Source organism: Bos grunniens, chromosome 7 (genome assembly GCF_055505025.1).
Source record: "Bos grunniens cultivar Pamir isolate PY7600 chromosome 7, Bosgru_T2T1.0, whole genome shotgun sequence".
Taxonomy (NCBI): domain Eukaryota; kingdom Metazoa; phylum Chordata; class Mammalia; order Artiodactyla; family Bovidae; genus Bos; species Bos grunniens.
Genome location: NC_141171.1, coordinates 14,025,675 through 14,040,961, shown reverse-complemented (window position 1 = coordinate 14,040,961; position 15,287 = coordinate 14,025,675). Strand labels below are relative to the sequence as shown.

Here is a 15,287-nt window from a genome sequence, read left to right as displayed (position 1 = left end):
GATACATAAATGAATACTGACATTATGGAAACATTTACAAGGAAACAAATCCATCAACCTCACAACACTGGTTGCTTTCGGGGATGTGCATGGAGAAGATGGGATTGAACTGAGATGCCATGAAAATTTCAATGTTTTAAATTTTTATAATATGTGACATCTGAAGCGAATATTATTAATGTCCATATTTTCAAAGTAGGTGAAGTATTCATGATAGTATTAATAGATATAATAGTCATGGACCTTCTTCTCAGTGTTGTGCAGTATTCTAAGGTGGCGTTTATCAAGCCCAGCTTCACAGAAGGGAGACCAAGAAATTCACATGTAGACATCCTGGAACTGGTTCTAGACTGAGGCTGGGGTAACTGAGTATTTTTAAAATATGCACATATAAATAATAGATCAACTGGATCTGAAAACCACTGGTCTAAGCAACATTAATGATTTTTCTTTAAAAGTTCTTGCAATAGTCCTATTTGGTAGGTTCAATTACTATAATAATTTCATGGATAACGAAACTGCCCAGATGTGTTTTCATTATTCTATTTTGATCTTTTAAACAAATAAATTATAGTTTGAATACCAAAATAATGAACCAGAATTACCTTTTAAAGGCAGAAGTGTAAGAATTGCAATCCCTGAATCAGGAAGGATTGACATGGAAATTTGTTGCGTCGCGATAAGTAGGTTGAGTTCTGACCTGGCTGTGAAACCTCCCCTGAAACTCCTCAACTATAAATAAGAGAGTTTATGATCAGGAGAACAAGATCACCAGGTAAAAGGCACTCAACATCACTTAATATGAAGACATGCAAGGACAAATGTAAATTAAATATCATCTTATATCTGTTAGGATGGGTATTATATTAAAAAAAAACACAAATGTTGCTGAGGATATGGAGGTAAGTGAATCTTTGTACTTGGTTGGTGGGAATGAATATTTATAGACACTAGAAAAACAGAATGGAGGTGGCCTAAAAAAGAAAAAACTGCAATGAACTAAAATAGAACTACCACAGGACCCAGTAACTGCACTTCAGAGTACGTGCTAATAAAATGACCTCAAAAGCTTTAAGACATATATGCGTTCCCTTGTGCTTATGATATTATTTTATTTTTTTAAATTTAATTTAATTTATTTATTTTTTATTTTATTTTTTAACTTTACAATACTGTATTAGTTTTGCCAAATATCGAAATGAATCCGCCACAGGTATACCTCTGTTCCCCATCCTGAACCCTCCTCCCTCCTCCCTCCACATACCCTCCCTCTGGGTCGTCCCAGTGCACCAGCCCCGAGCATCCAGCATCATGTATCGAACCTGGACTGACGACTCATTTCATACATGATATTATACATGTTTCAGTGCCATTCTCCCAAATATCCCCACCCTCTCCCTCTCCCACAGAGTCCATAAGACTGATCTATACATCACTGTCTCTTTTGCTGTCTCGTACACAGGGTTATTGTTACCATCTTTCTAAATTCCATATATATGCGTTAGTATACTGTATTGGTGTTTTTCTTTCTGGCTTACTTCACTCTGTATAATAGGTTCCAGTTTCATCCATCTCATTAGAACTGATTCAAATGTATTCTTCTTAATGGCTGAGTAATACTCCATTGTGTATATGTACCACAGCTTTCTTATCCATTCATCTGCTGATGGGCATCTAGGTTGCTTCCATGTCCTGGCTATTATAAACAGTGCTGCAATGAACATTGGGGTACACGTGTCTCTTTCAATTCTGGTTTCCTCAGTGTGTATGCCCAGCAGTGGGATTGCTGGATCATAAGGCAGTTCTATTTCCAGTTTTTTAAGGAATCTCCACACTGTTCTCCATGGTGGCTGTACTAGTTTGCATTTCCACCAACAGTGTAAGAGGGTTCCCTTTTCTCCACACCCTCTCCAGCATTTATTGCTTGTAGACTTTTGGATCGCAGCCATTCTGAGTGGCATGAAATGGTACCTCATAGTGGTCTTGATGTGCATTTCTCTGATAATGATTGATGATGAGCATCTTTTCATGTGTTTGTTAGCCATCTGTATGTCTTCTTTGGAGAAATGTCTATTTAGTTCTTTGGCCCATTTTTTGATTGGGTTATTTATTTTTCTGGAGTTGAGCTGTAGGAGTTGCTTGTATATTTTTGAGATTAGTTGTTTGTCAGTTGCTTCATTTGCTATTATTTTCTCCCATTCTGAAGGCTGTCTTTTCACCTTGCTGATAGTTTCCTTTATTGTGCAGAAGCTTTTAAGTTTAATTAGGTCCCATTTGTTTATTTTTGCTTTTACTTCCAATATTCTGGGAGGTGGGTTATAGAGGATCCTGCTGTGATGTATGTCAGATAGTGTTTTGCCTATGTTCTCCTCTAGGAGTTTTATAGTTTCTGGTCTTATGTTGAAATCTTTAATCCATTTTGAGTTTATTTTTGTGTATGGTGTTAGAAAGTGTTCTAGTTTCATTCTTTTACAAGTGGTTGACCAGTTTTCCCAGCACTACTTGTTAAAGAGATTGTCTTTAATCCACTGTATATTCTTGCCTCCTTTGTCAAAGATAAGGTGTCCATAGGTGTGTGGATTTATCTCTGGGCTTTCTATTTTGTTCCATTGATCAATATTTCTGTCTTTGTGCCAGTACCATACTGTCTTGATGACTGTGGCTTTGTAATAGAGCCTGAAGTCAGGTAGGTTGATTTCTCCAGTTCCATTCTTCTTTCTCAAGATAGCTTTGGCTATTCGAGGTTTTTTGTATTTCCATACAAATTGTGAAATTATTTGTTCTAGCTCTGTGAAGAATACCGATGGTAGCTTGATAGGGATTGCATTGAATCTGTAAATTGCTTTGGGTAGTATACTCATTTTCACTATATTGATTCTTCCAATCCATGAACATGGTATATTTCTCCATCTGTTAGTGTCCTCTTTGATTTCTTTCACCAGTGTTTTATAGTTTTCTGTATACAGGTCTTTAGTTTCTTTAGGTAGATATATTCCTAAGTATTTTATTCTTTCCATTGCAATGGTGAATGGAATTGTTTCCTTAATTTCTCTTTCTGTTTTCTCATTATTAGTGTATAGGAATGCAAGGGATTTCTGTGTGTTGATTTTATATCCTGCAACTTTACTATAATCATTGATTAGTTCTAGTAATTTTCTGGTGGAGTCTTTAGGGTTTTCTACGTAGAGGATCATGTCATCTGCAAATAGTGAGAGTTTTACTTCTTCTTTTCCAATTTGGATTCCTTTTATTTCTTTTTCTGCTCTGATTGCTGTGGCCACAACTTCCAAAACTATGTTGAATAGTAATGGTGAAAGTGGACACCCTTGTCTTGTTCCTGACTTTAGGGGAAATGCTTTCAATTTTTCACCATTGAGGATAATGTTTGCTGTGGGTTTGTCATATATAGCTTTTATTATGTTGAGGTATGTTCCTTCTATTCCTGCTTTCTGGAGAGTTTTTATCATAAATGGATGTTGAATTTTGTCAAAGGCTTTCTCTCCATCTATTGAGATAATCATACGGTTTTTATTTTTCAATTTGTTAATGTGGTGTATTACATTGATTGATTTGCGGATATTGAAGAATCCTTGCATCCCTGGGATAAAGCCCACTTGGTCATGGTGTATGATCTTTTTAATGTGTTGTTGGATTCTGATTGCTAGAATTTTGTTAAGGATTTTTGCATCTATGTTCATCAGTGATATTGGCCTGTAGTTTTCTTTTTTTGTGGGATCTTTGTCAGGTTTTGGTATTAGGGTGATGGTGGCCTCATAGAATGAGTTTGGAAGTTTACCTTCCTCTGCAATTTTCTGGAAGAGTTTGAGCAGGATAGGTGTTAGCTCTTCTCTAAATTTTTGGTAGAATTCAGCTGTGAAGCCGTCTGGACCTGGGCTTTTGTTTGCTGGAAGATTTTTGATTACAGTTTCAATTTCCATGCTTGTGATGGGTCTGTTAAGATTTTCTAGTTCTTCCTGGTCCAGTTTTGGAAAGTTGTACTTTTCTAAGAATTTGTCCATTTCTTCCACGTTGTCCATTTTATTGGCATATAATTGTTGGTAGTAGTCTCTTATGATTCTTTGTATTTCTGTGTTGTCTTTTGTGATCTCTCCATTTTCACTTCTAATTTTATTGATTTGATTCTTCTCCCTTTGTTTCTTGATGAGTCTGGCTAATGGTTTGTCCATTTTATTTATCCTTTCAAAGAACCAGCTTTTGGCTTTGTTGATTTTTGCTATGGTCTCTTTTGTTTCTTTTGCATTTATTTCTGCTCTAATTTTTAAGATTTCTTTCCTTCTACTAACCCTGGGGTTCTTCATTTCTTCATTTTCTAGTTGCTTTAGGTGTAGGGTTAGGTTATGTATTTGAATTTTTTCTTGTTTCTTGAGGTATGCCTGTATTGCTATGAACTTTCCCCTTAGGACTGCTTTTAAAGTGTCCCACAGGTTCTGGGTTGTTGTGTTTTCATTTTCATTCATTTCTATGCAAATTTTGATTTCTTTTTTGATTTCTTCTTTGATTTGTTGGTTATTCAGCACCGTGTTGTTCAGCCTCCAATTGTTGGCATTTCAAATAGTTTTTCTCCTGTAATTGAGATCTAATCTTACCGCATTGTGGTCAGAAAAGATGCTTGGAATGATTTCTATTTTTTTGAATTTTCCAAGGCTAGATTTATGGCCCAGGATGTGATCTATCCTGGAGAAGGTTCCATGTGCACTTGAGAAAAAGGTGAAATTCATTGATTGGGGATGAAATGTCCTATAGATATCAATTAGGTCTAACTGGTCTATTGTATCATTTAACGTTTGTGTTTCCTTGTTAATTTTCTGTTTAGTTGATCTATCCATAGGTGTGAGTGGGGTATTAAAGTCTCCCACTATTATTGTGTTATTGTTAATTCCTCCTTTCATACTTGTTAGCATTTGTCTTACATGTTGTGGTGCTTCCGTGTTGGGTACATATATATTTATAATTGTTATATCTTCTTCTTGGATTGATCCTTTGATCATTAGGTAGTGACCATCTTTGTCTCTTTTCACAGCCTTTGTTTTAAAGTCTATTTTATCTGATATAAGTATTGCTACTCCTGCTTTCTTTTGGTCCCTATTTGCATGGAAAATCTTTTTCCAGCCCTTCATTTTCAGTCTGTATGTGTCCCCTGTTTTGAGGTGGGTCTCTTGTAGACAACATATGTAGGGGTCTTGTTTTTGTATCCATTCAGCCAGTCTTTGTCTTTTGGTTGGGGCATTCAACCCATTTACGTTTAAGGTAGTTATTGATAAGTATGATCCCGTTGCCATTTACTTTATTGTTTTGGGTTCGAGTTTATACACCATTTTTGTGTTTCCTGTCTAGAGAATATCCTTTAGTATTTGTTGGAGAGCTGGTTTGGTGGTGCTGAATTCTCTCAGCTTTTGCTTGTCTGTAAAGCTTTTGATTTCTCCTTCATATTTGAATGAGATCCTTGCTGGGTACAAGAATCTGGGCTGTAGGTTATTTTCTTTCATCACTTTAAGTATGTCTTGCCATTCCCTCCTGGCTTGAAGAGTTTCTATTGAAAGATCAGCTGTTATCCTTATGGGAATTCCCTTGTGTGTTATTTGTTGTTTTGCCCTTGCTGCTTTTAATATTTGTTCTTTGTGTTTGATCTTTGTTAATTTGATTAATATGTGTCTTCGGGTGTTTCGCCTTGGGTTTATCCTGTTTGGGACTCTCTGGGTTTCTTGGACTTGGGTGATTATTTCCTTCCCCAGTTTAGGGAAGTTTTCAACTATTATCTCCTCAAGTATTTTCTCATGGTCTTTCTTTTTGTCTTCTTCTTCTGGGACCCCTATGATTCGAATGTTGTAGCGTTTAATATTGTCCTGGAGGTCTCTGAGATTGTCCTCATTTCTTTTAATTCGTTTTTCTTTTATCCTCTCTGATTCATTTATTTCTACCATTCTATCTTCCAATTCACTAATCCTATCTTCTGCCTCTGTTATTCTACTATTTGTTGCCTCCAGAGTGTTTTTAATTTCATTTATTGCATTATTCATTATATATTAACTCTCTTTTATTTCTTCTAGGTCCTTGTTAAACCTTTCTTGCATCTTCTCAATCTTTGTCTCCAAGCTATTTATCTGTGATTCCACTTTGATTTCAAGATTTTGGATCAATTTCACTATCATTATTCGGAATTCTTTATCAGGTAGATTCCCTATCTCTTCCTCTTTTGTTTGGTTTGGTGGGCGTTTATCCTGTTCCTTTATCTGCTGGGTATTCCTCTGTCTCTTCATCTTGTTTAAATTGCTGAGTTTGGGGTGTCCTTTTTGTATTCTGGCAGTTTGTGGAGTTCTCTTTATTGTGGCGTTTCCTTGCTCTATGTGGGTTTGTACAGGAGGCTTGTCAAGGTTTCTTGGTTAGGGAAGCTTGTGTCGGTGTTCTGGTGGGTGGAGCTGTATTTCTTCTCTCTGGAGTGCAATGAAATGTCCAGTAATGAGTTATGGGATGTCTATGGTTTTGGGGTGACTTTGGGCTGCCTGTATCTTGGAGCTCAGGGCTGTGTTCCTTGCTGCTGGAGAATTTGCTTGGTATGTCTTACCCTGAAACTTGTTTCACCCAGAGAGGTTTACAGCGTTATATGGAGAAGAGAAGAGGGAGGAGGGAGTTAGAGGTGACCCGAATGAGATGAGGTGGAATCAATAGAGGAGAGAGTGGGCTATTCAGTAATCTCTTCTTTATGTGCACTCCACAACTGGCCCGCTCAGAGTTGTTCACGGAGTTATACAGAGAAGAGAAGAAGGAGGAAGGTGGCAGAGGTGGCCAGGAGGATAAATGGGGGGAATGAAAAGGAGGGAGACAGACCCAGCTAGTAATCAGTTCCCTAAGTGTTCTCCACCGTCTGGAACACACAGAAATTCACAGAGTTGGGTAGAGTAGAGAGGGGTTAGGGAGGAGACACAGGCGACCTGGTGGAGAAAAAGGAGAGTCCAAAGGGAGAGAGAGCAGTTAAGCCGGTAATCTCGCTCCCTAGTGAAAAATGGGTACTGAAGTTTGGGTTATTAAAGGTACAAACTTGGTAACAAATACATAAAAGCAAAAATTAAAAATCTAGAGTAGAGTATGGGATTTCAAAAATACGATGTTAAAGAAAAGAAGAAGGAAAAGAAAGAGAGAAAACACTAACAAACAAAAACAAACAAGGTCACGAAAATTATAAAGAAAATATAGGTACAAGATTGATAACTAATACAAAAAGCAAAAGTTAAAAATCTAGAGTAGAGTTTGGAATTTCAAAAATACAATGTTAAAAAAAGAAGAAGAAAAAGAAAGAGAGAGAAAAAAAAACCAAACAAGAACAAACAAAGTTGCATAAATTATAAAAAAAATACAGGTACAAAGTTGATAACAAATATGAAAAAGCATAAATTAAAAATCTAGAGTAGAGTTTGAAATTTCAAAAATACAATGTTAAAGAAAAGAAGGGAAAAAAAAGGTCAAAAAATTATAAAATATATACATATATGAAGTTTGCTTTAAAAATAAATACGGTCTTTTTTTTTTTTTTGCAAAGTATTCGGTTATAAAAGTGGGAATTAAAGGAATAATAGATGACTTAAAAATTTTCTTTAAAAATTAAAAAAAAATAATTTAAAAAAATGAAAGAATGATCATACAAATAGTAAAAATATATCTAGGACTTTCTCCGGTTTTGTTGTGAGTGTTGTGGGTTCAGTTCATTTTGGCTAGTTCCTTGGTCCGACTTATATTTCTCAAGATCTATAGGCCCCTTCCTATGTAGTTGGTTGTAACCACAGGGTTTTAATCTATTGCCTGTAGCTTCCAAGGCGGTTCCCTCTGTTATAGCTTCTGTTTGCTGGTCTCTTCAGTGTCTGGTTTCCACCCTGACGCAAAGAGGACGGTGGAGGACACTTTTTTTTTTTTTAAGGCTCACTTGTTCAGTCGCGCTGTGGGGAGGTAGGGAGGGATGTTGCAAACAAATAACACTGGCGTGTGCTCTCAGTACCTCAGCCACACTGGGTCCACCCCCGCCCCCCCCACCCCCCCACCCCCCCACCCCCCCACCGTTCACGGCACGTGTAGCCTCTCTGCCCACGCTGCTCAGGCTCTAGGTTGCTCCGCCTGGAACCATCTGTGGCTGGCCCTGGGCTGCCTGTACTTCCCAGGTCCAAGCCGCTCAGGTTCAGGCACTCGGGTAGTTCTCAGAGGCACAGACTCTCAGTTGGGCATGCGTTTTGTGCTCTTCCCAGATCCGAGCAGCTCAGGTGATGAGGTGTTTAGCAAGCGCGATTGCTGCGACTTATCGCCTCCCCACCGCTCGTTTATCTAGATGTGCACCCGCACACCTTCTCAGGCAGATGTTGACCGTCCAGACCCCCAAGAAGTTTTAGTTAGCAAAGAAGCCTGTTTACAGTTTTATAGATAATGTCTCTCTGGGGCTGCGATTGTCCCCTTCTGGCTCTGGCTGCCTATCACCGGAGGGGGATGGTCTGCTGCCGGCTATCTCTGTTCAGTCCTTTGTTCCGTGGGCGGGCCTAGCGGTGTCATAGGTTAGGGCTGGCTTTTCGCGTGGTAGATATCCCACAGTCTGGTTTGCTAGTCCAAATTATTTCACTCAGATAGGGCTCGGGGTATTCAGGCCAGATTCTTGCGATGCAGCCCACGCCGCGCCTCACTGCCCAGCCCCCGCTTGCTAATGGTGGATGCAGGTGTCTGCGCTGCTTCTCCGCTGGGGGAGTTACCATAGGGCTTGCAATGTGCAGGTTTTAATTGTTTATTTATTTTTCCTCCCTGTTATGTTGCCCTCTGTGCTTCCAAGGCTCGGCACAGATTCAGCAGTTAGAAGGTTTCCTGGTGTTTGGAAACTTCTTTTTAAGATTCCCTTCCCGGGACGGAACTCCATCCCTCTCTCTTTTGTCCCTTTTTTTGTCTTTTATATTTTTTCCTACCTCCTTTCGAAGACTTGGGTTGCTTTTCTGGGTGCCTGATGTCCTCTGCCGGCATTCAGAAGTTGTTTTGTGGAATTTACTCGGCTTTTAAATGTTCTTTTGATGAATTTGTGGGGGAGAAAGTGTTCTCCCCGTCCTACTCCTCCGCCATCTTAGCTCCTCCCTTATGATATTATTTTAAATAGTGAAATGTGGATATGTGTCTATTGACAGATGAATAAAGAAAATATGCTGTGTATATATAAATGATGGGCTATTATTTAGCCATAAAAACAAGGAAATCTTGCCATTTGTGACAACATGGATGGACCTAAGAAATATTTGCACATTAAAATATATACACCAGACATAGTCAAATACTGTATGATCTCACTTATGTATGGAAGCGAAGAATATCAAGCTCTTAGCACTATAGTTTAAACTGTAGTTGTGAGGATTGGTGGTGGAGAAAGTGGGGAGATGTTGGTCAAAGGGTATAAACTTTCAGTTATAAAATGAGTAAGTTCTGTGGATCTAATGTACACAGTGCAGAATTATTAGCTATAATTGATTATAGCTAATAATTCTGCACTGTGTTGTTGAGATTTGCTAAGAGAGGTTGGCTTACCTGTTAACACACACACACACACACACATACACACATGCAAAGAAACTATGCGAGGTGACAGATATATTAATTAACTTGACTGTGGTAATCATTCCCTGTGTGTATATGTATTTAAATCATCCTTTTGTATATCTTTAAAACGTTTCATCTCACACAACCCACCCAAATATACGCCATTTTGTCAATCACGTCAATAAACTGAAAAAAAGAAAAACAATGAAGTAGTATTATCCTGTCAGTACAGAACAGAGTTCAAGAAATGTAAAGTGGTCTCATACTTCAGACATTTTACTGAGATGGTTCGAAACAAATAATCCTGTATAAGATAAAAAATTTCAAGAGGGTTACTTAAATTTCATTATCATTTAATCATTGAAAATACTGTGCACATGAACATTATCTATGTAGTCACCAACACATTAGATCTTGTCCTCTTAATTAAACAAAGTTGATTAGAATTTCAAGTCCACCAAAGTCAAAGATATGGAGTATATACTAAATGACTTCTGAAAGACAGCTCTGATATTTGAGTAATCTCTATTTCATGAAGGAAGGAAGACAGAAAAACAAAGGGTGAATAAAACTCTGAAGATCAAAAAAATGTTTCCAATTATGAACATTCATCTTTGATTTAGAATCCAGGTGACATAGTCTTGAATTTCATAGAGATTTGTAAATAGAAAAGTGAGAGAAATATCTAGAATTGTATTTGAGAAAATAAGATCTTTATAAATGACTTAATTTTTTTATATTTGAATTATTATATATTTCTTAGACTGGGAAGGGGATCTCTTATTCTATAAGGGAGTCTCTTATCATCTCTAAAGAAGTAGGCTGTATTTAACTGAGGTCATGAATATATTACCTCTGACGTTCTTATTTCTTTCACTTTTCAGTGAAGTTTTATAAAGAGTGCATAGACAGATGTGAATAACACAGAAACCAATGAAGAAAGAATTCTAAGCAGATAGTATTTGTCACACTGAGAAATATTGCTGAAGGAAATGGGGTGTATGATCTTAGAAATGAATTGCTTGAATCCAAAATATGGACACAGTACTGCATGTCATTTACTTGTTTTCTTTCTTCCAAATCTCGTTTCTTTTTTAAAGGTGTCCAAGGTACATACAACCACAAAATCTAACACAGAATCTAACCAGTGTCTCAGAATTCTTCCTCCTGGGCCTCTCAGATGATGCAGAACTGCAGCCTTTGCTCTGTGTCCTGTTTCTGTACATGTACCTGGTCACCATGCTGGGGAACCTGCTCATCATCCTGGCTGTCACCTCTGACCCCCACCTCCACACCCCCATGTACTTCTTCCTCTCCAACCTGTCCTTGGCTGACATTGGTTTCGTTTCCACCACAGTCCCCAAGATGATTGTGAACATCCTAACTCACAGCAGAGTCATCTCCTATGGGGGCTGCCTGACACAGATGTCTTTTTTAATCCTTTTTGGATGTATGGATGGTATGCTGCTGTCTATGATGGCCTATGACAGGTTTGTGGCCATCTGTCACCCACTGCACTACCCAGTCATCATGAACCCACACCTCTGTTTCTCTTTAGTTTTTGTGTCTTTTTTTGGTAGCCTTATGGACTCCCAGGTACACAATTTGATTGTTCTACAACTTACCTGCTTCAAAGATGTAGAAATTTATAATTACTTCTGTGACCCTTCTCTGTTCCTTAAGCTTGCCTGTTCTGACACTTTCACCAATAATATAATCCTGTATTTTTCTGGTGCCATTTTTGCTTTTGTCCTTGTCTCAGGGATCTTTTTCTCTTATTACAAAATTATTTCCTCCATTTTGAGAGTCCCATCATCAGGTGGGAGGTATAAAGCATTCTCTACCTGTGGCTCTCACCTGACAGTTGTTTGCTTATATTATGGAACAGGCCTTGGTATGTACCTCAGCTCAGCCATCTCACAGTCTCCCAGGAAGGATTCACTGGCCTCAGTTATCTACACTGTGGTCACCCCCATGCTGAACCCCTTCATCTACAGCCTGAGGAACCAAGACATCAAAAGGGCCTTGTGCAGATTCCTCAACAAAACAATCTAACCTCCATTTGGAGTGTGGGTTGGAAAATGTAGCAAAATTAACACCTGGATCTGAAAATTCTATCTCTCTGATGACATCATTTGTAGCCCTTAGGGCCTTCTTGCCTCTCCTTGTTTTATACCTGAATATTGCTTTTTAGATATGTTTTGATGGGGCTGGACGGGTCTTCTGGGATTCTGTAGATGTCAAAAATACTGCATAACTGAATCTTATTGTATTTAAGGAGGAGTCTCTCATTTATCGTGGTGACCCACATACTAGAAAAATGAACAACTCCATTTTTACAGATTACTATGTTTTAAATCTGTGTATGCAGTCTATGTGGAGGAGGCAATGGCAAACCACTCCAGTACTCTTGTCTGGAAAATCCCATGGACGGGGGAGCCTGGTGGGCTGCAGTCCATGGGGTCGCAAAGAGTCGGACACAACTGAGCGACTTCACTTCCCTCATTTCACTCCCTTCATACTTTATCACTGGAGAAGGAAATGGCAACCCACTCCAGTATTCTTGCCTGGAGAATCCCATGGATGGAGGAGCCTGGTGGGCCATGGTCCATGGGGTCACAGAGAGTTGGACATGACTGTAGTGACTGAGCACACATGAACACACTGTGTTAGGATACATGTCACTGCTTCTCAGCCTTGGCTTTTCTCAAAATCATCTGGGAGGCTTAAAAATACTCACTGTTTTGCAACATTGTGAATCAACTATACTACAATAAAATAAACTAAAAAATAAACTGACAACTGAGTCTCACTGCCAAAGAGTCTATTTATTTTATTCTTATTTATTTATTTTTAAATTTATTTACTTATTTTAAAGGAGGATAATTCCTTCACAATGTTAGACTTAGGGTGTCCTAAACTGAAGATTTAAAAAAATTACTTATTTTTATTTTTGGTCATACCATGCAGCATGTGGGGTCTTAAGTCCAAGACCAAGGGTTGAATTCATGCCTCCTGCATTGAAAGGTGGAACCTAATCCACTGGAGCACCAGGGAGGTCCCAGCATGAGGGTTTTTAAACACACTGAGGCTGGTTTTAGCATGTGGCCAAGGTTTGAACTTCTGATCTAAGCCAAATCTTTCAGTCAAATGTGACCTTTATGTCATGTGTCCTAACTCCTCATGGACAAATGTCCCAGATCCTAAAGAGATCTGAACTCATGGGGGAAAATATGAAGAGCCTGCTGTAGTAACAGGCAATGTGCCTGTGTGCATACTCAGTCAGTAAGTTGAGTCTGACTCTTTAGCGACCCCGTGAACCGTAGTCTGCCAGGCTCCTCTGTCCATGATATTTTCCAGGCAAAAATACTGGAGTTGCCATTTCTTTCTCCAGGGGGTCTTCCTGACCCAAGGATGGAACCCACATCTCTTAAATTGGAAGGCAGTTTCTTTACTACTGAGAAGGCCAACAGGCAGTGTGTTTTCCCCATTATTGCTGATAATGATTCTTCACATATAGCCTCTCTACACCATAGAATTTGGTCTCCATAGCCTATGTGCTGTTTATAAAACTATTGTCTCTACTCCAAACTCACACTTATATACACTGCTTTGGGGTGTGGCTCTTGAAATGTTTGTTCCATTTTCTAACTTACCTACATTCAATAGTGGTCAGTAAATTCTCTTTGCCGTAAATGCTCAGCTCTTCATTTCATACTCCTCAAGCCCTTGGTGGAGTAACATCTTTCTTCGCTCATAAATGCTATGTTACTGCTTTGTTATTTTTTTGCCTGTTAGCCTTTCAATATCTTTTAAACGAACTCCCAGTTTCAGTTTAGTTTAGTTCAGTTGCTCAGTTGTGTCTGACTCTTTGCGATGCCTTGGACTACAGTATGCCAGGCCTGTTCATCACCAACTCCCAGAGCTTGCTCAAACTTATGTTGATCGAGTCGGTGATGCCATCCAACCATCTTATTCTCTGTCGTCCCCTTCTCCTCCTGCCTTTGATCTTTTCCAGCCTCAGGGACTTTTTCAATGAGTCAGGTTTTCACATTAGGTGGCCAAAGTATTGGAGCTTCAGCTTCAGCATTAGTCCTTCCAAAGAATATTCAGGACTGATTTCCTTTAGCATTGACTTGTTTGATATCCTGGCTGTGCAAGGGACTCTCAAGAGTCTTCTCCAACACCACAGTTCAGAAGCATCAATTCTTTGGTGCTCAGCTTTCTTTATAGTCCAACTTTCACACACATACATTACCACTGGAAAAACTGTAGCTTTGACTAGATGGACCTTTGTCACCAAAGTATGTCTCTGCTTTTAAAATGATGTCTAGGTTTGTCACAGCTCTTCTTCCAAAGAGCAAGCATCTTTTAATTTCATGGCTTCAGTCACCATCTGCAGTGATTTTAGAGCCCAAGAAAATAAAGCCTCTCACTATTTCCATTGTTTCCCCATCTATTTGCCATGAAGTGATGGGACCAGAAGCCATGATCTTTGTTTTTTGAATGTTGAGTTTAAGCCAGCTTTTTCACTCTCCTCTTTCACTTTCATCAAGAGGCTCTTTAGTTCCTCTTTGCTTTCTGCCATAAGGTGGTGTCATCTGCATATCTGAGGTTATTGATACTCCTCCCTGCAATCTTGATTCCAGCTTGTGCTTTATCCAGCCTGGCATTTCATACAGTATACTCTGCATATAAGTCAAATAAGCAGGGTGACAATATATAGCTTTGATGTACTCCTTTAGCAATTTGGAACCAGTCCTTTGTTCTATGTCCAGTTCTGTTACTTCTTGACCTGCATACAGATTTCTCAGGAGGAAGGGAAGGTGGTCTGGTATTCCTATCTCTCTAAGAATTTTCCACAGTTTGTTGTGATCCACACAGTCAATGACTCTAGCATACTCAATGAAGAAGAAGTAGATAGTTTTCTGGAATTCCCTTGCTTTTTCTATGACTACTTGATCTCTGTTTCCTCTGCCTTTTCTAAATCCAGCTTGTCCATCTGGAAGTTCTTGGTTCACATAGTGTTGAAGTTTAGCTTGAAGGATTTTGAGCATTACCTTACTAGTGTGTGTAAGTGAGCACAAAATGTGCAGTGGTTTGGACAATCTTTGGTATTGCCCTTCTTTGCAGTTGGATGAGAAATGTCCTTTTCCGGTCCTGTGAAAAATGGAAAACTCTGAAAATGGATAGTGTATCACATCGTTGGTCTAGACCTCATGCTGCAAAGATTTCAAGATTGATACAATGAATTTCAACATATCAAAAACACACATTGAGTGGTAAATTGAGAAAAAAAGGTCTGATGTTACATTAAGATCCTGCAGCTTGGAAGTAAGAAGCAAGAGTATGTGATATTTCCTCCTGAGATGAAAAGGGACCCAGACCCTTCCCAGGACATTCACTCTTCTCCTTTTCCTGTTCTTTTAATATTAACAAGTCCCCAGAGATGAGGACAACATGGACCAAGTGGCTAATGATGAGCTTTGGGTGTTGAGCTCTAAGGTCATGCCATTGTAAATAATTGGCCAATGCCTCCAAGCTCATTATTTTGGCTGTTCTAATATTGTGAATCCACACCTATGTCTCCATCCTTTGTAGGAACCTACATCAGAATGTCCAGGCTGAGTCTGTTTTCCTGCCCATCCTGAGGAGGGACCCTGAGACTTCATCACACACCAGGCAGGAGAGAGGCAGTGAGTCTGTGGTCCTTGGTC

General features: G+C 38.9%; 1 protein-coding gene across 1 annotated transcript; it reads left to right on the top strand.

Annotated features, from left to right (window-relative positions):
- The first annotated feature begins 10,674 nt into the window (after positions 1 to 10,674).
- On the top strand, positions 10,675 to 11,625 carry LOC147368522 (olfactory receptor 7E178-like). The gene has a single exon (XM_086413462.1). It carries the CDS (start codon positions 10,795 to 10,797, stop codon positions 11,623 to 11,625), a length of 831 nt encoding a protein of 276 aa, XP_086269588.1. The 5' UTR covers positions 10,675 to 10,794.
- The last annotated feature ends 3,662 nt before the right edge of the window (positions 11,626 to 15,287 follow it).